The sequence below is a fragment of the Lissotriton vulgaris genome, chromosome 1_2, assembly GCF_964263255.1.
Source record: "Lissotriton vulgaris chromosome 1_2, aLisVul1.2, whole genome shotgun sequence".
In the NCBI taxonomy this organism is placed as follows: Eukaryota; Metazoa; Chordata; class Amphibia; order Caudata; family Salamandridae; genus Lissotriton; species Lissotriton vulgaris.
The window spans coordinates 98,271,320-98,296,501 of NC_141686.1; the positions used below are offsets into that span (position 1 = coordinate 98,271,320).

At 50.2% G+C, this 25,182-nt stretch overlaps 1 protein-coding gene across 10 annotated transcripts in view; it reads right to left on the reverse strand.

Annotated features, from left to right (window-relative positions):
• MICAL3 (microtubule associated monooxygenase, calponin and LIM domain containing 3) overlaps positions 1 to 25,182 on the reverse strand; it is a 2,050,293-nt gene that overhangs the window by 584,588 nt on the left and 1,440,523 nt on the right. For all 10 annotated transcript variants that reach the window (XM_086952901.1, XM_086952911.1, XM_086952910.1 and 7 more), the window contains one exon: positions 7,892 to 8,044. In XM_086952901.1, the coding sequence (XP_086809027.1) occupies positions 7,892 to 8,044 (153 nt within the window). The remainder of the gene's footprint in view (positions 1 to 7,891; positions 8,045 to 25,182) is intronic.

Below are 25,182 nucleotides of genomic sequence, written 5' to 3' on the forward strand. Positions count from 1 at the left end.
CCAGACCACTGGCATCCCCCAAGTCACCTGTCCAGTCCGGGTCATACTGGCACTCGCGTGACAGAGGGTCCTCGGACCCCTCCCAACCTTCACCGAACTCTTCATCCTCTGCGTATTCGGAGTCAACGATGTAGACCGGCTCCTCGGGGTTCATGGGCCCCATCGGCGCCGGGACCGGCGTCGAGCGACGCCGGTCCGGCTCCGCGTCCGGCGTCGGGGAAGGTAGGGGAACGGCGCCGCCGCCCCGCTGTCGGCCGGAGCCGGCACCGGAGAACCGGCGCCGCGCGGGGGCGGCGTCGGGGGTAACCCCGATGGTAACGGCGCCGGAGAGGCCGGAAGACCAGCCGGCGCCGATCCCGAAGGCCCTTGCGGCGCCGGGGTCGGAGCAGTCGGCGGCGCCGGGGCCGGAGCACCCGACGGCGCCGAGGCAGGGACACCCGAACCGCCAGGGCCCCCAGACGGTAGCACTGGGCCTGAAGGCGCCGTAGGCCCCGTCGGAGAAGCGAGCGCCCTCATGGCCATGAGGAACGCCTCGATCTCCTCAGGCGTCGCGCCGTGCCCAGGGACCGGAGGGTATGAGGCAGGCCGCGCCGGCGACTCTCGCGGAGCCGCGGGGTTGGGGTCACCCGAGCCCCCGGCCGCGTTGGGGGGAGTCGGGGGTACGATGACGACGCCCCGACTTCTTGTGCTTCTTACCTGATGAGCCTGACGAGTGGTGTCGACTTCCGGAACGCTCGGCGCGGCTCCGCGACCGCTCCCTCGAACGCTCTCTCGACCTCCGGCCGGACCGGGACCGCTCCCGGTCCCGACGTGGGGCTGACACCCGGAGCTCCAGTAGCTTGCGGGACCGCTCCCGCCTAGCCTTGTTGGTGAGGGCCCGGCAGTCGACGCAGGAGTCCACATCGTGGTCGGGGCCCAGACACCGGAGACAGAGGCGGTGATGGTCTGTGACCGACATCGTGCGCTCACAGTCATCACAGTGCTTGAACCCAGGCATCCTAACAGGCACAAAGAGAGAAATAACTATCGAAAAACTTGGTCAAAGACCGGAGTACTGCTCTTCAGATCTGCGTCCACTGGCGCGGAAAAAAGAAGAACTGACGTCAGCGCGCGGAGGCGGCGTCTATATACTCCAGCGACGTCATCACGGCGCACGACGGCGATGACGGACGCGGAGCCGCAGGGGACGCCTGCAGACGACGCCTACCGACGCACAGGGGTACTGCTACGCAAAAGTTTCCGGATCCAGACTGACGCCTGGGGATATTCTAAGGTAAGGAATCTAACACTAACGTGTTTCTTTCAGATTACACCTATGCCCTGAGTACCTAGGGTACACTTCTACAGGGGCTGACAAGGTGAACCAATTCCCAATTGTGGATGTACCTAAAGTACATGGTGTAAATTTAGAGAGAGTGCATCTGTGCTGTGGGTCTGATTAGCATGCCCACAGCCATATCTAAGTCGAAAACCAGTAAAGCAAAGCAAAAAGTGGGGGTGACCATAGGAAGCAGACCCTACTCTCCTACAGTGACGTCTCCCTTAGGATCAGTGGGAAGGTGCGCCTTCAACTGGGTTGTGTGTTTGGAGCAAATGCGCTCCTGCTCTCTAATTCGGCCTCTACCGTGACCCCTAATGGTGGCCTTACTAGCTGCCCATAAGGTGCCAGCTGACCTCACAGACCCCTCATTTGTTTGGAAGCAGGCTTTTAGCTCCGTTTCCAGTGCTTGGTTGTAGGCCTCATCCTCGAGCTAGTAGGCATTGAGTTGCCACATTGAATGTGGATCGGTGGGGGGGAGGGGAGTGAAGGGGGGCATGATCCGAGATCCCGCACAGGAGGATCTGGGATACCATGCAGCAGCCGGCAGCTGGCATAAAGATAAGGTCAATGCGGAATGGGTATGGTGCGCTGCAGAGGTGTAAGTGCATTGGTGCTGCCAAGGATTCCAGTGTCTCCAAATATCAAGAAGCCAACAGAGGATGTCCAGTTCTTGAGGCAAAAAGCACCGGTTTGGCTGGCGGCAGAGGGAATGCCGGTGGCATTCATGTCCGGGGCAGGGTCTGTCTTAAAGTTGCATTCAACCATCATGAACCCCTCAGGGAGTGCCAACAGCACCTTGAAGAGGTTCCACAGGAGAATGTTCAGGGTCGCACAAGGTGCTTATGTACAAACAAGGTTAATGGTGTGTCCTTCCAGACTATCAGTAAGGGCGAGATACTGACACTGGATTCCTCACCACTCAAGTGATTACCACGGGGAAGGAACAATGTAGCAGAATTGCCACCTCCTGGAACCTCTGGGGTGCCAGGAGGTGTCACAGCCTGTCACAGCCTTGTCACAGCCCTGACGCATCAGGAATGGGCAGTGATTCCCCAGTAGGTGCGTCTCCCGAACCATCAGGGCGGCGGGAGGAATCATCGCGTGTAGCACAAGACAATAATTCGCTTCACGCGGTCAAGCAACCCATTAACTTTCCATGGCATTATCTGCAGGGGCGTCATATCTATGTGGGGACTTAGCACATAGGGGGAGGAGGCAGGGAATGTCCGGTCCAGCGAGGGCAGCCTTCCAAGAAAGTCCCCCGATGCATGTGGTGAATGGTACTGTACCCATTAGAGTGTATTGTATTGTATTGTATATGGTTTTTATATAGCGTATGCTGTCACCCTGCGGTAATCCTGGCGCTTTAGATTTTAGACCGTCAACCTCAGATGAAAAAAGAGGGGAGCACGAAGATACACTAGCAGGTTGGGAAGAGCCAGGTTTTCAAGCTGCCTCTGAATCTCAAGAGAAACTCACTCAGTCTGATACTCAAAGGAAGTTCATTCCACAGGCGCACCGCGACCACCCGGAAGCCCCTGCCCCCCATCCTGGACCGCTTGAATCTTGGGACTTCCAGCAGGCCAGCTCCCGCCGAGCGGAGCTGTCTCTGTGGCCGGTACCATGAGAAACATTCTTGCAGTGGGACTGGGCCAAGGTCGTGTGTCGCTTTAAATACCAGGCAAAAAGACTTAAACAGTACCCTCTCTTTGACCGGCAATCAGTACAGGTCCCGTAAAGCTTGGGTTGATGAAGCACTGCGATTCCTCTTTAGAGACAGCTTGGCCGCTGCAGACTGGACTCTCTGCAACCTCTTGATAACAGTGAGTGCTGACAATGTTGTGACCCTTCACATGACTGAGTGTAGTGTGGAACGATAAACAACAAAAAAAAACGGAAGATAAACTTAATATTCAAGCCCAGCTCCCCAACAAACCCCCACCCCATATTTCGACCCCCACAAGTATGTGTTGCCTACAAATTGAGAACAGAAGCACAGAATGATGTGAAACCAGTTGTAGAGAGTTGGACCCCTTCATAAATAGTATAAAATGCATCCTTCAGGAAATGTAGCACACAGTACACAGCAAAGTGTGATCCCCGGTCATCAATTGATGTGCAACGTCCATCTCGGCTAAGCGGGATGTCCACCATGTTACCAGGCAAGGAGGAGAGCGAGGCACTCTGAATCCCGCACCTGATGTTGTGGGGAGTATGAATGCGGTCTTGTGGCACTGCGGCCCCTACGAGAACAGGTGCAATGCCTTTTCAGCCTTGGAAAAGGAGGGGGGAGGGGCAAGCCACCTGGCCTGTGGAGAGGTCACTCTTCAGTGAGCCATATCCAGGCCACCTAAGGGGTATTAAAGAAATTAGTTTTGCTGACATGTATTACTCTGAGGGGGGAACAACAGTCTGTAGTAGAGGTTGAGCGCCTGGAGTTTTTGTTTGACTGCCGCATATGAGTGGCGCTGCAGTTGTACATCTCTGGTGTGGACGGAATAGATGAGAACATTCGCATCATGGCATCCGAGGTCGGAGCAGGCTCAGGCCTCTCGCAAGATGAAGCCTCTGTCCTTAAAGTTTAAGATGCAAGCATTCACTGGCCTATGCGGAGCTCCTGAAGATGACTTGGGTGTCAGGACCCTATGCGCCCTTTCGACAGCGAATCAGGGGGACAGTTGGTCCGATGGCATCCAAGACTTTATCGAATTTTCTATTAATTCTGCGGCTTGTGGTAGCTCCGCACCCTCGGGTATTCCAACAAAGCATAGGTTATTACATCGGGGCTGATTCTCTGTGTCTTCAGCATGGCGATGGAGCTCCGCCATGTGTGAGAGGAAACGGGGGACCTTTGATTTCATATCCGTAACATCATCTTCCACTGTGGACAGGCGGCTCTCTGCTTCGATAACCCTATAAGTGGCATTACGCAGATCTTGGGGCAGAAGGGTCTCATCAACGTAGACTTTGCCAATCTTTGCTTCCACTGCTGCTTGGGAGGTATGGATGGCTTGGAGGATTGTGGCTGGATCCCATTACGGGGACAATGTTTTGTCTGCTGTAGAACTCCCGGTGTGTCCGTGGCTAATAGTGTACTGGTCCATTTTGGTTTAAGAGGCAGCCGGACGAGTGGGCTTGTCTTTCTCTATTGCGAAGTGGAGTGGGAACGTATTCTCAGAGGGCGACCAGACAGCTCGCTGCGACACGATCAGCTGGGCCTCTGGAGAAAGCACCACTACTCAGCGCAATCCCTGATAGCAAGGCACCAGGTGAGGAAGTTGGGTACCATCAGGAACGTACCTGGAATCCAGCGGTGGGTGTCACCAAAAGTGCAAGAAGTGACAGTTGCTTTGCCCGGTGTAGAGGTTTTGCAGACAGTCACAGCCTACTCCTTGTCGGACCACATGTAAGATGATGGGATTCAATTGGGCCAGAAGAGGCGAGATAGGATGATATATAGATATATGTAGCCTGAATACTGTGTTAAGTTAGCATGAGCTTTTTAGGAGTTTAAACGCCATTTTACCTTTCTGCTGCTTTTGCACACAACACATATCTACTGCTTTAGCTTTGAGCCTAGTAAAATGTTTTCGATTCATACGAGAATAATATGTTGTTGCACTGATATCAGCCTTGCTTGGCGAGCTGTGTCTGTACAGTGAGTGCTGAAACCTTCAAGGATATCTCAACACAGTAGTTGTTGTGAGCACTTATCTTCGCAAGTTCCTAGACATAACATACATGCAGCTGCAGCCAAGTTCTGGCTTTAGGCGCGTTTTATATTGCTTTGCACAAGAGCATACCAACACACTTGATGGTGCTTCGCATGCAGAGTGCTGGTTGCTGATGATGTGAACCCTTACCACTAGGATCTTGAGGTATGGGGCCGCCCTGTTAAAACCCAAAAGAGACCTTTTTAGATATAATATAATATACTAGCTAGGGAATGTGAGAGTTAGGTTTTGTTAAACCCTATTCATTTTAGCATAATACTATGCTTGCACCGTTTGTGTTCTATGGACTAGTGACTATGCTGATTACTTTGTTTCTTATAATATGTTTGCTTGTATTAGCTAAGATACTGCGTTTGAGAGCACTGCATTAGTAAATAAACATTTCAAATATGCACGTGTCCTCTTTTACTCCTTGTTCTGGATTGAAATGATTGTATAACGAAAGAGTGTTCATGTGTTCCACGTTACCTGAGGTGTACTAAGTTCATGTTCTGGTTTGTCTAAGTATTGGGAGTTTATGATGACCAATGAGACACTGATTGCTAGTCTGGTAGGGGATTTTGGGTACTAAGGTGAGTTTTGGCACACCCTAATTCACTGAGGTTCCAAGACTCTATGCACAGTTCTGTCTGAGCACGGAATCCCTGCGACAAGGAAGGTGCCTGATGTGGCTCCAAGAGACGTCATCCACGACAGGCAGGCCCCGCAGACATAAGGAAGTGTCCAACAGAAATGCGTCTGGGTCCTCTGCACCTCAGGGGCTAGGTGACCAGTGTGGGTATTTGGGTTAGCTAATGTTGTTTGTTGGCTGCGGGCAGCAAAAACCCAGGGACTAGTGGGAAAGCCAAGATGCACAGAGATATGCAGCCACAACATGTGTGAGGAAATAAGTGGACGTCAGGCTCAAAGAAAGCGGGTCGCTTCAGAATCATCTTTCGAGGGTTTCTTCCTGTCAAAATATATGCACCAGTACTGCACCACTGAGTTGGCACTGGAGAAGTCTGATTAGTGTCCAAACATATTTAGGTATGTATTCGTGCCAGTAATATCATGTGTGTTGGCCTGCCCCGACTAAGGGCCACAGCACAGCCATGAGGTCCAAGGGCCGCAACACACTCAGGACACAGGGATGGGGGCCACAAGAACAGTGGGCAAGAGCTCACCCAGCTCGCATGCAACCCAAAACCCCATAATGAGTCCCAGGAGTAGTCTACGACCTTCAAGGCAGAATCACATAGGTGGTCGCAACCTGCTGGCAGCTCCAAACAGAACGGGCCAAGTCCCTCAACATGGCCCACCAGTAGGTCTAGCCTTCAAAATATAAAGGCCCAGTTAGGCTCTACAGGGGCGTGCTTTGCCCCGCTCCAGGGTCTCCTTGCTCCGGGTGATCCGGGAGGCAACCAGGGGGACCAGCGTTCTGTGCCCAGTGAGTTCAGCGGGAGACCGGTCCCCACGCAACAGATCCGAATGCAGCTCTCTCGTGGCCCATCGGACCGCAGGAACGTCCACCTCCGAATCAGCCAGCCCCCAGCAGGAGTGCAGGACATCACACAGGTGGCCTGGGGTGTCCTATGCAGAAGAAGGCCGGGACTGCAGACAAGGCGGCTTCAGGGCCCGTGGATGCAATGTTCACTGGTACTAGGGTGTGCAGCAGCGTTCCTCCTGCACGGGCTACCATCTTGAGTCAGGGACGGCAGGTCAGCATGGCCCCGCAGGCAGAGAGAGCCCACAGCAGCTGCCCGCAAGGTGTTAACCCACAGGGCAGGTCCGGGGAGACTCCGGGTTCACCTTGCTTAGCGATGTCCTGATGGTGGCGGATCACAGATGGGTCTGGAGCACTTTTAGAGGGCAACTGCCATCTTGACACCACCAAGCACCCCCCCACCCCCGCAATCTGTATATTTTAAGCTTTGTTCCCCCTTTGCATTGTGTCTTTATTCTCTGATTTCCTGTGGTCAGTGGAGGACACAATTCTAGGAAACTGAGTTGTGGGTGTTGTAAAATAATTGTAAAAGAGTCAATAAAGAGCAGTGCCTTTCTCCAGTACCACCTTTATGGCTATTGAGGACCCTAACTCTTGAGGCATGCCTTGGTCTGCCCCATTCCAAACCAAATGTTACACTGTAGCATCAGTCTCTTTTGGGGGGTTGGGATATTGCACAGGCCATCTCTTTTCCTGCAGCTTCCTTGCAATGCGCCAGAGAAGACACCACACCTTCTGATGCCTAAAGTAGTAGTGGAGGTCAGGGGGAAAAGGCCCCTGCAGCCCCTACGACGCAGTGGGGTGCTGGAGCTGTCTGGGACAACTGAACGCAGACATTGCTGTCTGTGATCAGCCAAGCATCAGTGGTGCTCGTTTATCCGTGCAGGCTACACTTCCTCCTACAGCCTTTCGGCAGCAAACTCAGGAAAAAATGCACCTCTTGCTTCCTCAAGTCTCCTATGACCTGCCAGGCCACCACCAACATAGCATCTGCTATAGTCAGTGGCATTCTCTCTACTTGGTATTGAACACCCCCAGATTGTCTTGTGGCAGGCCCAGGCTAAGTCCCTTCCACATAGCAGGTTTCAACACTGCTGCTGCCTTTATCAACAGGTAGTGCTGATGGGACCTAGTTTCTGGGATTCATGAAGATAATGGCTAGGCCCCATTGGAGCCAAGTCTGGGAACGTCTAAGCGGCCATCTTCCAATGCCCCCAGAAATCAGGATCCGGTTTTTAACAATCAAGACAAACTGGAGTTGAAATGATTGATAGCTTGACACAAGGCAACTGTAGCTGGCCTTTGAGCCGCTATGATTGACCACTATGATTTTACAGGAGGGGAAGAGATTACCTTTGGAACAAGAGGACCCTTCCATCGACACCCTTTCGTCATTTTCCTCTTCCTCTTCCTCTTTTTTCACTTGGATGTGGGTCCAGTGCACATCTGCCTGAATCTCCAAAGGGTCCACTGGCTGGATCGCTTGCTGCAGTTTCAGATTCCCTGCTGTGTTATGGCATGGATTTTGTGTTTTGGGGTTGGGGTACAGGTGAAATGATGCAGGAAAGAAACAGGACAGGAAAGGGAAGGGAAAGTTTTGAGCAAAACACGAGGACAATAAATATAGGGTTTGACAGAAAAGGGAGACAAGAGTTATTTCAAATTAGATTAGAAGAGATTGAGACACCCACTAAAAAAGACCCAAGCAAGGAACAAACTGATCGTCGGGCCCAACCCCTCAAAGCAAGCAGCAAGAAAGGAAGGATGCAATTAATTTGCACAGCCAAGTGCCTAAAGCATGCATGCAGTCAAGTTACGCTTCTTATTGGATTTGTCAATCTCCACATGCATTTTGTACTGTATCCTCCATATGTTTCTGATCAACTAATCCAATAAATGCTTTTAGAAGTATGCACACAGGGAATGAAGGATAAAAAAAGAGATTGTGAATATCTGCACTATCACTGTAATGTGAAGATGATAAAATGAAAATTGCCTAGTGAGCATTGATGTGTTTGCCTGTATCAGTCCCTTAAACATCTATTTGGAATGTCAGCGCTCAGGAATTCATTAAAAATAATAGGTCACAACAATTTTGTGTTTTAAAAACATAAATCAAACTTACACACATTAAATTGAAATGACTGAATGAAGAGACAAATGACATTTTGAAACCTACAATTACTTTTGAGGGTATCTCATGCTGCAAGAGTCTCCTTGCACAGTTTGGAGCCATTAGGATGACTTGAGCACGGTCAGTGCTGATCTTGCTTAGACCTCGGGGTAGGAGCAGTATTGGCAGACAGGAGCTTCAAGTTCTACTTTAACTGGAACACATCTCCAAGCGAGAGGCACCTTGGAAACTCCAACAACCAAAACTGCTGACCTTGCACATTTTTTGCAGTGGTGCACAGATCAAGCTAAGGTTCCCCCCATTCGGGGAAGACACCTTGTTTTGCCTCAGGGTGTGACCTCCACTCGTGATCAGCGAGCCATCGGTGGCAAAATTTGTCTGCCATGGCATTCAGGGAGCCTGCCACTAGGTCATGGCCCATCCATGTCCAGAGGCACAAGGTCTCCAGGTACAGGATCTATAACCCCACTGTACCCTGTTTGTTGCAGTACAACATGGCATTGGTGTTATCCCTGAGCACCTGTACCAGCCTCCATTTGATGGATGGCAGGAATGCTTGCAGCATCAAGCAGATGGCCCATAGCTACAAAAGGTTGATATGGATCTGGGAATCCACTGAATCTAGAGGCTTCTGATCTTCATCTCTCCCAGGTGGCTGCTCCGGTCCAGAAATGAAACAGTGGTCATCACGGTCTGGTCTGGGAAGGGAGGTCTGCAGCTGACTCAATCGTGGTTCAGCAACCAGTACAGATCTTTCAAGTCTTCTTCAAACTCTGGACCAGATCAGCGAGGTTCCTGTGATGCTGGGCCTACTGGGACCTCACATCCCATTGCAGAGCCTGTGTAGGCCACCTCCCATGCTCGACCTGCACGATGAAGGAGGCCATCAGTCCCAGCAGCCCCAGAGTCAACCTAACTGAAATCCACGACTGAGGCTGAAAGAATGGGATAATAGCCTGAATGTTCTGGACTCTCTTTCCATGGGTAAAGGCATGAAACCAGAGTGTCCAGAATGGCTCAGATGAAGTTTGCGAGGACTCACGTCTGAATTCAGCACGTTTTTAGTGAACCCCAAAGATGTCACAAGTTTTGTCAATGTCAGGAGGTGGCTCGATGACTGCCTGGGGTGAGCCTGCCTTCAACTGCCAATCGTTGAAGTACGGGAAGACTGGCACACCTGACCTCCAAAGGTGTGCCGCCATCACTTTCGGGAACGCCTGAGAGGTACTTGTGAGACCAACGAACACTAGAAATGCTCCTCACCCACCGCCGACTGGTGAGAACACAGAACACTGCAAATGCTCCTCGCCCACCATGAACCACAGGTAGCGGTGAGGGGCCAACAGGAGGGGGATATGGAAATAGGTGTCCTGCAGATGCAACTCCATTATCTAGGCTCCAGGGTAGAGGGCAGACAAGACTTGGGCTCGGGCGAGCACCATGAATTTCTTCTTCTGGAGGTAGGGGTTGGAAAGGCACAGGTGTAGATTGGCTAGAAGCCGCATCCCACTTCTGGCACCCTCTCAATAGCACCTTTGGCCAAAAGGGCTTGCACTTCCTGCCCCAAAACAGAGAGATGGTCCTCCGTCTGATGTTGGGTGGACGGTGGAATGTGAGGCGGCTAGGAAATGAAAAGTAGTGAATATCCTATTCTGACAATCTGCATGAACCACATGTCTGATGTAATCAGATTCTGCCTCTAGTGGGTGGCTGTGGTCCTGCAATGGTTTTTGCAGGTGGTCTCTGTGGGAAAAGGTAGGGGGGGAGAGATTAAGCGGAAGACAGAGAACTGTGCAGCACGCTGACCCTTGTTGCAGGGGCATCTCAGCCTCTCCCGCGTAAGGGCTAGGAATGCATCGGTCAAGGCCTCAAAAGGAGCAACGTAACTGCTGGGCCTTGCAAAGCTGAGTAAAAAGAGCTAGAGAGTGAGAGGAAGCCCTACCGTCTGCCAACCAAGCGACCTATGACCCCGCTCGCAGGCAGGTCGCTCCACACGCTGCTGCATGGCTCTGCCTGCATTGTTTTTGCATAATCTTGTATTTTCCCCTGTGCCTAACTTGCTTTCTTGCCCAGACTTGTTTTTATTCCCCTGTGCCTGTACTTGCTTTCTTTCCCAGACTTTTTTTTATTCCCCTGTGCTTGTACTTACTTTTTTGCCCAGACTTGTTTTTATTCCCCTGTGCCTAACTTGCTTTCTTGCCCAGACTTGTTTTTACTCCTCTGTGCCTGTACTTGTTTTCTTGCCTAAACTTGTTTTTTGTTCCTGTGCCCAGTTCTCCCGCGGACCAGCCCATTTTTCCCATCCCTGCGGCCCCGCCCACCTGCAATCCCATTCGCCGCCCTGCTCCCGCCTCCTAGTTGCTCCTTACTCCCACATCCCCTCATATGGAAGCCGCTACGCGGCCGCGCCGCTGGCGCACCTAAGGCATTCCCGTCTGTGCCCGTCCGTGCATGGACCGCGCCCAGCGCCAGGACCCCTGGACACCACGAACGCCCCAACGCCAGACACCGCTACGATGCCAGAACCCTCCACGCACTCAACACCGGACGATCACACACCTGCTTCCTGGCCGCCCCGAAGCACACCCACAGAGCTTTCACCTGCCGGAACTGCAGCTTCACAATCATCCGCCCCACCATGCTGCCGACCAGGAAAGAACCCAACCAACTCAGATGCATCCTTCTCAACACCCGCTCCGCCCGAAAACATGCCGTTGAACTCTGGGACTTACTCGACTCAACCTCCCCAGACGTCGCCTTCCTGACGGAGACCTGGCTGAACCCCGCCTCGGCACCCCACATAGCCATAGCTGTCCCGGAAGGCTACAAGATCACTCGCAAGGAATCACCATCGTCCACAGGAACACTCTGAGTCTCGACCAACACCGACGACATCCTCAGCACCGCCAAACACCTGCACTTCCAGATCCACACCGACCCCAACACCACCCTCAGAGGAACCATCATCTACACACTGCCCGGACCCCGACCACAGTTCAGTGACTCCATCCCCGACTTCGTCAGTACACACGCCCTCGCCTCCACGGACTACACGGAGGTGGAAGTTCAGGTCCTCGGGGACCTGAACTTCCACCTCGAGAACAATGACGACACCAACTCCACCACCCTGATCGACAACCTAGCCAACCTCGGACTCAGACAACTCGTCACAACACTCACCCACTCCGCCGGTCACACGCTTGACCCCATCTTCTCCGCTAGCCCCCACGTCTCCTTCCACCATACCACCAAACTCCACTGGACCGACCACCGCTGCATCCACTTCACCTTTAAGAAACCCACCATGCACCACCGCACCCAACAGATGCCTCACCGCTGCTCGAGCAAAGTCACCGAAGACCAGCTAACCACCACCCTCGCCCAGAGCCCACCCGCCGACCATACCGACCCCGACACCGCCACCCGCAACCTCAGACAGTGGATCAACGACTGCGCCAACACCATAGCCCGATCAAGCAACCCTCCAACAATCGTACCAACAAGAACGCCAGCTGGTTCACTGAAGACCTCCGGGCCTCCAAGCAAACCTGCCGAAAGCTCGAGAAGATCTGGCTCCGTAAACGAACACCGGACAGCCAAGCCGCCCACAAGAATGCCACCTGCAGACACCATCACCTCATCAGATCCGCCAAAAGGGCCTCCTTCAAAGACCCCCTAGACAACAACGCGCACAACAGCAAAGAGCTCTTCAACATCGTGAAGAAACTCTCCAACCCCAGCTCCAACACCAACGACGTCCCACCCTCGCAAGACCTGTGCGACTCGCTGGCCACCTTCTTCCACCGCAAGATCACAGATATCCACAACAGTTTCAACGCCACGACCGCCCCGACAACCACTGAGACCTCTGCCCCCACGACCACCATCCGCACCAACCGCCTGCTCTACTGGACAAACATCAACGACGATGACACCATCAAAATCATGAACACCTTCCACTCCGGATCTCTGTCAGATCCATGCCCACATCACATCTTCAACAAAGCTAGCAGATCCATCACACTCCATCTCCGGAAAGTCATCAACACCTTCTTCGAGACAGCAACCTTCCTGGAGAGCTGGAAGCATGCCGAGATCAACGCCTTACTCAAGAAACCCAAGACGGACCTCAAGAACTTCCGGCCCATCTACCTGCTCCCGTTCCCGGCAAAGGTCATTGAGAAGACCGTCAACGAACAACTGACCCGCTACCTCGAGGAGAACAACATCCTGGACCCTTCCCAGTCCGGGTTCCGCAGCAACTACAGCACCAAGACTGCCCTCATCGCCGCCACCGATGACATCAAGTCCCTGCTGGACAACGGAGAAACAGCGGCCCTCATCCTCCTGAGCCTGTCAGCCGCCTTCGACATGGTCTGTCACCACACACTACGAACAAGCCTCCACAACGCTGGGATCCAAGAGAAGGCCCTGGACTGGACCACCTCCTTCTTCTCCGGCAGAACACAGAGCGTCCGCCTTCCCCCCTTCCGCTCCGAAGCCACTGAGATCATCTGCGGCGTACCCCAGGGCTCATCCCTCAGCCCAACTCTGTTTAACATCTACATGGCACCGCTCGCCCCCACGTCGCCCATCGGCACGACCTCAACATCCTCTCCTACGCCGATGACACCTAGCTGATACTCTCCCTCACCAAGGACCCACACACTGCCAAAACCAACCTTCACGAAGGAATGAAGGCCGTTGCTGAATGGATGAGGAACAGCCGACTGAAGCTGAACTCGGACAAGACAGAGGTCCTCATCCTCGGATCCAACCCTTCAGCCTGGGACGACTCCTGGTGGCCGACCGCACTGGGAACCGCTCCAACACCCACCGACCACGCACTCTACCTAGGGATCACCCTAGACTCCACCCTCTCCATGACTAAACAGGTCAACGCCGTCTCCTCCTCCTGCTTCAACACCCTCTGCATGCTCCGAAGGATCTACAAGTGGATCCCCACTGAAACGAGAAGAACAGTCACCCAGGCCCTTGTCAGCAGTAGGTTGGACTATGGAAACGCCCTCTAGGCAGGAGCCTCGGCCAACCTCATGAGACGGCTCCAACGCATCCAGAGCGCCTCTGCACGCCTGATCCTCGACATCCCTCGCTGCAGCGGCATCACCCCCCACCTGAGAGACCTGCACTGGCTCCCGGTCAACAAGAGGATAACCTTCAAGCTCCTCACCCACGCACACAAGGCACTTCACAACACCGGACCACCGTACCTCAACAGACGACTCAGCTTCTACACCCCCACCCGCCAGCTCCACTCCACCGACCTCGTCCTCGCTACAGTCCCCCGCTGCCGAAAAGCGACCTCAGGCGGCAGATCAGTCTTCCACCTCGCTGCAAAGACCTGGAACACCCTCCCCATCCCCCTACAGCAGACCCAAGACCTGCTGACCTTCAGAAAACTCCTCAAGACCTGGCTTTTCGAGCAGTAGCAGTATTCCCCACTCCAGCGCCTTGAGACCCTCACGGGTGAGTAGTGCGCTTTACAAATGATATGATTGATTGATTGAACTGTCCAACACCCGAGTCATACGTGTCTTAAAGCAAGTGAGTGATAAAGGGCATGTCCCTCCAGAAGGACCAGACGTCACCAGAGAGTACAGTTCATCGTAGTCCCGCATGGTGACGAATGGCAACACTGGTGCTCATGGTGCGTCCAATGAAGGCAGTGGTGTCAAAGCCACAATGAATTGTGAGCTTGGCCACATCTGTATAGTGGCTCTAAAAGGAGGTGTTATTGGAATGCAGGGCCAAGCTGGCACAGGAAAAGAGACACATACCAAAGATCTCCACACATTTACATTTTCTTTTGGGGATGGGGGAGGGTGTGGTCTAATACAGGCCTGCACCAAAAGGTTCTCCAGAGAGCGGTGCTGAGACAAATGCTAGTTCGCCATGAGCAGAGTGGTAGCACCGACAATCTGAAATCTGTTGCGCTGTCCCTCTGGGAAGTCTCCCTTTAGTGCACTGCTGGATTCCAAATGGAAATCAAAGTTTGATCATTCAATCAAGATTCAACGCATGACTTCAATTGAATTTTATTATTTTTCCAAGTAAATTTTTCTTTTGAGGTTACGATTATTCACATCACATGTGTGAAAAATAAACCATGTAAATCAATGATAGACATCAAACAAGGTAAACGATATCCCCAATACATTTCGGGCATGTCACTGCCGTTCATCAGGGGAAATATATTCATTAGCAATCAGCATGGACCATGTGTACACTTCTCCAGTTGGAAAAGATTTGAAGAGCTTGAGCATGGCTGCGCAGAATTCTTCGATCTGATGCAGAATGGCTGGTAGCCTTGGAAATTCTGGTTATTGCAGGACCAGCTGTTAAAATGGCTCCGAAATTGGAAACCTTGTGAGCGCGACCATGACGGTTGTTGCTCCCCCCTGTGTCTAGGGCAGTGAGAATGACGGAAAGGAGTGTAACTTTGCTTACCCTTCTGGTGTTTACCGGAAGACTGAGTGTGATGAAGAACGACCTTGGGAATGGCTCTAGGGACTCCAGGAGCTGGATTTGAAACAGCCCGACAACGTCTTTTTGTGCTTGGCGACTTAAGAGTCTTGCTGTGCGCTTCCTGGTGGCCTTGGCATTCATCGAAGAGCAGTCTTCGCAGGTCTTACCTAGTGAGGAATCTGTCACCGACATCTGCTTGTGACAGTCTTGACAGGGTTTAAAATCTGGTGCCAGGGGCTATAGGTGAAGGGGGGTGAAGGTGACATTCCTTGCACACTGAAGAGAAAAGTTTTGAAAAGATAATGAGGTAATAATCTGAGACATGAGAGATGCCCTAGATCCACGTTTTGTGGCGCTGAAAGAAAGGAAATGACGTCAGTGCCCAGGAGTGGCACCTATATAGGCTCTGCAAATTACTTCCAGAAAGGTTATCAGTTTGGAACGGCACAACACCACCTTCTGGCATGAAGTAGTAATGCTGAAAAGTTCCTGAGCCCAGTCTGATGCCTGGGGAATATAAGGTAAGAGGAATCTGCGGCTAGAAGTCTGTAGCAGAAATTATACATATTTATCGATAGATCTATCTATATATATATATATATATGATGCTCCAATTCTCCTCTACTCTCCGTAAGAAGACAAAACAGCACTCGAGGAGTTCATGTCAACCACGCAAGATTTTATTCGCGGAGGGGCTCACACAGACGCGTTGCGGCGTGCTGCCTTCGTCAGTGTGTATTACAACCGGCATGTTAATAAAGTTATCTCAAAACATCAAAAGTGACAAAGGGCTAACACCACTATAGTCACAGTGCCCGCCATCTTGGAATTGTAGATAATACTTCATATTCATTTTTATAGGATATACCTCAAACCCACAGATGGGTTATTGCACATAGATAAGAGGGGTGTTTATATCATTAAGTTGTTTTCAGCATAAACAAATCATCAATATATCTATCCACCACACAGGAAAACCAAAACGGAGTGAAGCCACACGGAAATGATGAGCACACTTCATTTATTTCACTTTGTGCAAGCAGGTAACAATTCAAAGCAGTCCTCGAAAGTTTCTTCTTGCGCCAGACGCGTTTCGGGAAATCAAACGTCCCTTCCTCAGTGGCGTAGCTGTAAGGCAAGAGGAAGCACTGTTATGCACTCACTAAATAGTCAATTGCCGTCGCAAGTGGGCGTGGCCATACACTCTTGCATCCTGGGCATTGCAGTGCGCTGCATTCTTCCCCATGTGGGGTGGCTTCTCCTTGCTTAAAATATCAGCAAAACATTATTCCCAAGTGGGGCAGAGGTCCCGTTATGACTGTCACCTGCTCTGCTTTGCCAAAGTGAACTTCTGTGCCGAAGGTCAGCACCGTCCTGTATCAGCGCTGTACTTTCGTTCCGTCCAAACAGCACAGCACCCAGATTGCAGCCGGCATGGATCTGCACACCGGCGGAGGGCTTTACTCCACGGCTGGCAAAGCCGCACATATCCACCACACAGGAAAACCAAAACGGAGTGAAGCCACACGGAAAAGATGAGCACACTTCATTTATTTCACTTCGTGCAAGCAGGTAACAATTCAAAGCAGTCCTCGAAAGTTTCTTCTTGCGCCAGACGCGTTTCGGGATATCAAACGTTCCTTCCTCAGTGGCGTAGCTGTAAGGCAAGAGGAAGCACTGTTATGCACTCACTAAATAGTCAATTGCCGTCGCAAGTGGGCGTGGCCATACACTCTTGCATCCTGGGCATTGTAGTGCACTGCATTCTTCCCCATGTGGGGTGGCTTCTCCTTGCTTAAAATATCAGCAAAACATTATTCCCAAGTGGGGCAGAGGTCCCGTTATGACTGTCACCTGCTCTGCTTTGCCAAAGTGAACTTCTGTGCCGAAGGTCAGCACCGTCCTGTATCAGCGCTGTACTTTCGTTCCATCCAAACAGCACCAGCACCCATATTGGAGCCGGCATGGATCCGCACACCAGCAGAGGGCTTTACTCCACGGCTGGCAAAGCCGTACATATCCACCACACAGGAAAACCAAAACGGAGTGAAGCCACACGGAAATGATGAGCACACTTCATTTATTTCACTTTGTGGAAGCAGGTAACAATTCAAAGCAGTCCTCGAAAGTTTCTTCTTGCGCCAGACGCGTTTCGGGATATCAAACGTCCCTTCCTCAGTGGCGTAGCTGTAAGGCAAGAGGAAGCACTGTTATGCACTCACTAAATAGTCAATTGCAGTCGCAAGTGGGCATGGCCATACACTCTTGCATCCTAGGCAATGTAGTGAGCTGCATTCTTCCCCATGTGTGTATTCAGTTGGGTGATTGCTGTGGACTTACTGTGGGAATTTGGCTATTACGGACTGGGACTGCGAGGACCAGCAGCCTTTGAACACTACACAGCTGGGTCCTCTTCCCGCCCTCCTCACGCCGCTTGAAAACTGCTCGCGGCCCCCGTTCTGGGGGAGCCGCTCGCAGCAGTTGGGTGATTGCTGTGGAATCACTGTGGGACTTTGGCTATTACGGACCGGGACTGCGAGGACCAACAGCCCTTGAACACCACACAGCTGGGTCCTCTTCCCGCCCTCCTCCCGCTGCTTGAAAACTGCTTGCGGCCCCAGCTCCGCGGGTGCCGCTGGCAGCAGTTGGCTGATTGCTGTGGACTTACTGTGGGACTTTGGCTATTACGGACCGGGACTGCGAGGACCAGCAGCCCTTGATCACCACACAGCTGGGTCCTCTTCCCGCCCTCCTCACGCCTACAGTATATAACCACACCTACACCCCGCTCTGCGGGACGCGTGCTGGGCCAAGGACGGGCCCGTTTCAGCCCGTTGCGGCCCGGAGGAGACCGGACCGGGCCACCCCTCTTTCATCCCGCCTGTCCTACTCCGAGGCTGAGCAGGCTCTCTAAGTCCTTACTTGTTATTGTATCTGTTACAGGGAAATGTCTGGGCGGGAAAGCAGGAGTAAAGCACTGACCTCGGGTGGCCTTGTAGCAGGGACGTTGGACAATTTTATCATCAGAGCCAACTCATTGCTGGACCATGAAATAATCCTAATGGAGCTTCGGCTCTCTCAAGACATTGCCACAGCAAAGAGATCCTCGCTGGGACATATAGCGAATGCACACTCACCCGAGCAAAGATCGAAAATGATTGCTGCCGAAGCCCCGGCAACCTTGGAGAATTCACAATGCTCTGAGACTACACAGGACTTGGGTATATTAGCCTTAAATGGCGAGACACAACTACCACCAATAGCAGAGATAATCCCAGTAACAACATTTTGGAAGTGGATACTCCAGAAAGGCCCAATACTCGGCAGTTACGGGGGAATCACGAGGGGGCAGTACCTAAGAGGAAGCGCAGTGCCCAAGCGTTTGGTGGGAGGAAGTCAAAGCTTGCCGAACATTCTAATAACTGCGACCTTGCCGGCTCGGGCAAGGCCATGGAGGCTCCCATAGTATTGGATACTACCCCAGCACCAACTTCACCCACACCAATCCCACGAGAGGAGAATACGAGTACCCCTCCACCCATAAGGGAGGATTTATGCACTCAAAAAATGGTTGCTCTCTTAAGGTCGTTACTCCACCCATTGGAAACTAGACTCTCAGATAGAGCTAAGGCTATCAAAAATTGAAAAAGTAACCACAGCTACAGCAGATTGCCTAAAAACTAACAAAGTTATGTTGGGCAGTGGGCAGACTAAAAAGGTTCAGGGGGGATTATTGTTACAAAATCCTGTATTACCACCGTCCCCGGCCCCTGCATTGGCGACCACCCCCAAACGGGACCTACCTGTTGCTCCCCCTGATAATGTCCCAACAATGGTCAAAAAGGTTAAGCCCAATGAGCTATATGAATTCCAACAGGGAAGTGCTCCAACTAAGAAGTTTAGAATCGACTTACCCCCAGATTCAAGTCCTTATGTAGTGGTCCTAGCTGGGGTTCCCGAGTTAAATGATCCGACTAGGGAATCCTTTATGTCCCTAAAAAACAAAGTTGCTGAATGGCTTAACAAAAATAGACCGCTCCCAAGCCACATTAGTAGTGAAATTTTGATGGTTCGTAGGGTGTCCTGGGTGGGTCATAGGCCAAAAAACATCAATGGCGACTGTATTTTGGTAAATTTTAGGGACCCATGGACTGTAGCCCACATATGTGACTGGTTGCACTGTGATTCCGGGACAGCTATACAATCACTCCCACTGTCTTATTTCTACCCCCCTGGTTCTTCGTGCTATAACTCGGGGATGGAAACAGACTGGGCGAGAGTGGAAGCTAGAGGGGCGGGTAGGACAAACAGGGACAGGATAGTTCAACCCCAAACATCTACCCACACTCTGACCTATAATCGCTACAGCTGCTTGGATATGGTTGATTGACTGCTGCTCAAGCAAGGGGACCTATCGGGGTCCCGGCAAGCAGCCGGAGGTAGCAATTTAGTGATTGCATTCAGAGAGTGTCCTATAAATAAGCAAGGAGACAGGACTGAAGGTAGTAGCTTAGAAATTATAAAGTCCCCAGCCCCGCAAGTCCACCTATTATCCCCCACCACAGCCCCGACCAATTCGGTTCTAGCCCCAAACATGTCAGTCGACCTACCAGGTCTTTCAGCTGGAGTAAGATTGAATGAAGGAGGCCCCAGGGGTGCAGATTGCTGCTCTTTTAGAAGTTGCAACCCAGACACACTAACAATACTGTCTTGGAATGTAGCAGGTCTGCCCAACAAAATGGCCTGCCCGGAGTGGGGATCCTTCATAGATAAAAATTACGTATGTCTCTTTCAAGAGACCTGGGCCCGAGACGAACAACTACGCGGGGGCTATGCATCATTTAATGTCCCGGCACGTTGGGGGGGAAAGGGACGACCGTCAGGGGGTCTTACTATCTGGGTGGGCTCCCACTTGGGCTGTAGGGCTAAGATACTAACCACTCACTCCGCAGACGTTCAATGTGTATTTCTTGAATGGCCTAACGCTTTTAATCTTGCTCTTGTCAATGTATATTCTCGACCAGTTAGCATAGCTAGTGAATCGAGAACCATTGAGGAGTTGTCCCTTTTTTTAAATACCATCACACGTGAAACTCACCTTTTGGTAGGGGGCGATCTGAATTGCCACTACGAGCCTCTAGCAGGCATGAGGGATGGCGTATCCTTGGCAGAGGATGATTACTGGGCGATACCACCGACCCAGGCTCCTTCGCCAAGGTCATGGTCTCCCCTAGCTATTCAGATCATGGCATTAACTCTAAACCACTCAATAAGGGCCTGTAACGGCCGCATGCCCTTGGACATGCCACCCAAGTGTACATTCAACAAGCCTGGACAAGAGTTGCAGCTGGACAACATATTGGCTGAAACAAGGTTATGGCCTAGGGTCACTTATCTAAGGGTTACCACAAGAGCCGAGAGCGATCACAACGCTTTAATCCTGGAACTGAGTTCCCCCGGATCCACCAAGGACAATATGATGGGCTCTGAGGACCCTGATACTAGGATCACTTTATCTAATGATAGACGCAGAGTCAGGTGGGACAAATTAGTAGCACATCCAGAAGAAGTTTGTAAACTATACTCTCGGATAGTTCCCTTACTTGAAGAGGTTTGTGCTTTAATCACTCAACCTTTCCCCCCGGACTTCCATATTAAGTTGCAGGCACTCCATACAGACTTAGCAAGCACTCTAGCTGAGGTATTTAACCCTTGGGTGACCGAACAGAATAAAAGGCCTCACACAAGTTCATGGTACAACGCAGCCTGTAGAAAGGCTAAAGCAGAGTTAGTACAGGCCTTAAATCTGAGCAATAACAAAGTACAAATCCAAGCCAGGAGAGCTGACTATAAACGGCTGATTAAGTGTGCAAAGGCAGAGTGGGACCATGACAAGTGGACCAACTTAACCGCCACCCTTGTTGCTAGAGATTCTCAGAAATTTTGGTCTATTGTCAATACCGGTTCTGGAGAGCCAGTATCGGCTATTGAACCAAACATAGCAGCCGAAGTTTCGGATGATCACTTTCGCGCTCTGTACTCCTTGGAGAATGGTATGGAAGCCGAAGAAACAGAAATGACGTTGTTAGTTTCTACCCCGCAGCCTGAGGTGGTTGATTTTACGACGTAGGAGGTTTGTGATGCAATTGCTAAACTTACAGCAGCAAAAGCCCCGGGTTTGGACAAACTCCTGGGAGACCTTTTCAGACACGAACTAAAGATATGGGGCCCATATTTACAAATCCTGTTTAATGCAGTCCTGAGAGGAATGGCGGTACCCTGTACTTGGCTGGGCGCAGAGATAGTCCCTATATTTAAGAAGGGTTCTCCTCTGCTACCAGCCAAGTACAGGCCGATCAGCCTCATTGACATTCCGCAGAAGATCTTTGCGAGGTTAATTTTAGAACTTCTACAGGACTGGATACAAGACCATTCAATCCTCAGTCCATACCAGGAAGGGTTTGGGAAGAACACGTCCACCATTGACCACATTTTCAGTTTGTCCCTATTATTCTGGAAAACGGCTAGTCTAGAGGGTGACAGCCTCTCTATGGTGTTCGTGGACCTACGCGCTGTCTTTGACCTGGTCCCACGGGGGAAACGTCTGTGCTCCTTGAGCTGGGCATACCGCCGCCTCAGCTTTTGAATATGTTGATGAGGCTCCACGAGACTAATTTCTCCCGGGTCAGGTGTGGGAAGAATGGAGCACTGTTATCTAGATTCCCTGTTGACAGGGGGGTAAGGCAGGGGTGCGTTTTGGCATTCCACCCTGTTCTGCCTCTATGTCAATGGGGAAATCGCCCATCTGAACGGTGTGCGGAACACCGACGCCCCAAAGCTGGCGGGTAGCAGGGTTCCAGCGATTATGCTCGCAGAGGATACCCTCTTGCTGTCTAAATCTCCAATGGGGATACAGTGCATATTGGACAGATTTGAGGCATTTTGTAGTGGATGGGGCTTGGAGATAAATGCTCTTAAAACCAAATTTATAATCTTCAACCCTCCCACCCGCCACTACTCGCCCAAACCCCAGTATAGGTACAAATAGACTGGAAAGGGTCCAGATCTTTGAATATCTAGGGGTAACCATAAACAAGAGTAGGACGTGGGGCCCCCAGCAAATTAAGTCCCAACTGAAAGTGGCCCAACTTGCAGGGGGTATCCTCAAGCTCTCCAATACGTCGACTATTAAACCTACCGGTCCACCTATGGAGATCTATAAGGGGGGGCGGTGATTTACGGCGGTGAACTATGGGGGTATTCATGTAGGACTGACATCAGTAAGACAGAAAACAAATTTTTAAGACAATTGCTGGCCCTACCACTTAGCACTCCACTTCTTCCCTTGAGGTTTGACTTGGGTGTGAGACCGATTGAAAAGGAATTAGGACTCAAACCCCTAAGGTTCTGGAGCAGTCTCTGGATAACACCCGAGCTGCTAAATTATAGGCTGGAACTCAAAGAAATACTAAGCTTACCCAATGCAGGGAAAATTCCTTGGCTTATGTATATTAAGAATGAATGTGGGAGGCTGGGAGTACCTGCTCTATGGTATGATCCCGAGAGTGGCTGCAATGCGGTTTCACGTAAACTCCTATCGAGATTGTTTTATGATAGCAAACTTACTGCCGCCCTTCATAATCCCAAGGTCGGCACCCTAACTGATTCCTTTTTTAAGGGTCAAAGATTCCTACAATTTTGAGTATTTCATGGATGACATTTACCCCATTTTAGCTAGGAAATTGTATCTACAATGGAGATATGGTACTCTACTGATAAGACCCTTTACTAGTAAATGGTCTTCCTCTTCTCCAAAAAACTGCAAAGGTTGTAACTGTGCCTTAGAAAATTATCTACATGTTCTCTTCTTTTATCCGGCATACTGTAAGTCCAGGAGGTATTGGCTCGTACCTCTGTGCAAAAACCTGGGTTTTGCACAGTGTATACATGCTTTTAGAATACTTAAAACAGAGACAACCAGACCCATTGTATTTGCTGTATCACAATTTCTGGCAGCCATGTGGCACAAGCGAAGGCTCTTAATTACCATCGCCTAAATTGTGTATAGCAGCTAACTGTAATAAGTAGTTTCAAATGAAATAATGGATATAGTGCAAGTTTTATGCTATAATATTTATTGTCTATTTTATATATCCACTTGCTTCAGCAACTTATCATGTATGTTAAATGAATTGATCCGTCATCCATGTATATTTTATTTTAAATATGCTTTGGTTTTCTTTTATGGCTAAAATGCCGAAATAAAGATTTACAAATAGAATTATATAATATCTCAGAGTTCTTAGGTATGAGTCCGAGACGTTTGATGCACAAATTGAAAAGAAGAACATTTTGTGGCAACCCGAGTTAATCGAACTCAAGAGATGTGTGTCACTTTTATTCCACTGTGACGGGTTTTACAGGTGTGAGGCAAACCAATTATGAAAAAGAATATGGGAAGGCTTTAATGACCATGGAACAGCTTACTGTGTCAATTGTGGTGGATTAAACAAGGACGACTAGAAGACAGGAATTGCCAGAATTCATGGTGTGAAATGTCCTTAACTACTGGGAGCAAGGAAGCTTCTGTACTGCACAGCAGTTTGAACCCTCAAATGGAACTCTAAGATCTAATTCTCAGAAATATGTTGCGTTATTTGAGTCACAGCTCCGCTCTCAATGCCTTTCAAGGAAGTCAGGACAAAAGTTATTCAGATCCCCCTCATCCCTAGAGGGTTTCTTTGGTAGTTGGGTAACTCGGCGAACCGTCAGATAGCACCCTATGTCATAGAGAGTCGCTCACAAGTTTAGTCCACTGAGGTGTGTCAGATTTACCAATCCACTGGCAATATTTCCCAGAACAGGATCTGTGACGTGATTAGAAACTTTAATTCTCATGATGATTTTCAACACTACACCTTCACAGAGAGTCAAAGTAGAGCCATATGACTGAGTTTGCATGGAAGATTAATTTTTGTTTAATTCCTGAAGTGTAGGTAATGACTGCTAACTTTTTGACTGAAGACTTTCAGCAGCAGGATCTGCAAATCGAATGAAGAGGGGGTATTATTCAATTTGACTATTTTAAACCGTTATTTCAGATGATTTTTAGCTGTGCTGATTTTTTTTGTTTCTTGTCATCCGCCACCTTAAAAAGATCAAGATTGAGGGGGTGAACAATTACACTTCTCCACCAACAATCTTAACAATTTTACTTCCATCTAAAAGATTTGTTATAAACTAGGAAGCCCAAAGTTGGGTCTTGTTATTAAGAGGAGTTAAGTCATCAAGAGGTTCAGACAGGCAGTCATTAAAACCAGAGATGGGTGTATTGATATCGCAAAGAGGACAGGAAATAGGATGTTTATTCTAAGCAAGTGCAGCAAGGTTACTCATGTCAAAAAATACTGAGTGTGACAAAACCTTGTTAAATCCTTTTTAGATTGGTTGACAGATGTGATATATGCACGGTGAAGAGAAGAAGGGATTATGAAATGACAAGACAAATCTACAGGTAGAGGATCATCCACAGTAAGCAAGCTACTATTTGGGATAATATCGTCCAGTGTAGAGGCGTTTATGTGAGTGGGCTTAAAGCAATGTTGTAGCAGATCATCCACAGAGAGAAATTAAGAGAACAAATAACTTGCACCACTTAATATCACCCCATTGGCAGACTGAAAACATCAAGAAAGATGTTTAGTAGGAAACTATTAATAGCGATATGTTCTTGTAACTTACGTCAACACCTCCAGTTGTCCTACGTTCAAAAACACAATCCATTAGTGAGCACAGGAGCCTCATGATGTTTCAAGAGGTATTTGTGCACCAGAGCTTAAGGAGTGCAAGTATGTCACGGTATTGATGACGAATGTAGAATGCTCCAAACATTTTGTCTTCTCCCCTCCTGTTTGCTGAATTTGTTTTTGTTGGTGGCAGAACTCTGTGCGCTTTACAACTGCAAGCCTGTGCTAACAAACTTATGCTACCTCATTAAATCATGTGAACACTAGCTTACAACTGA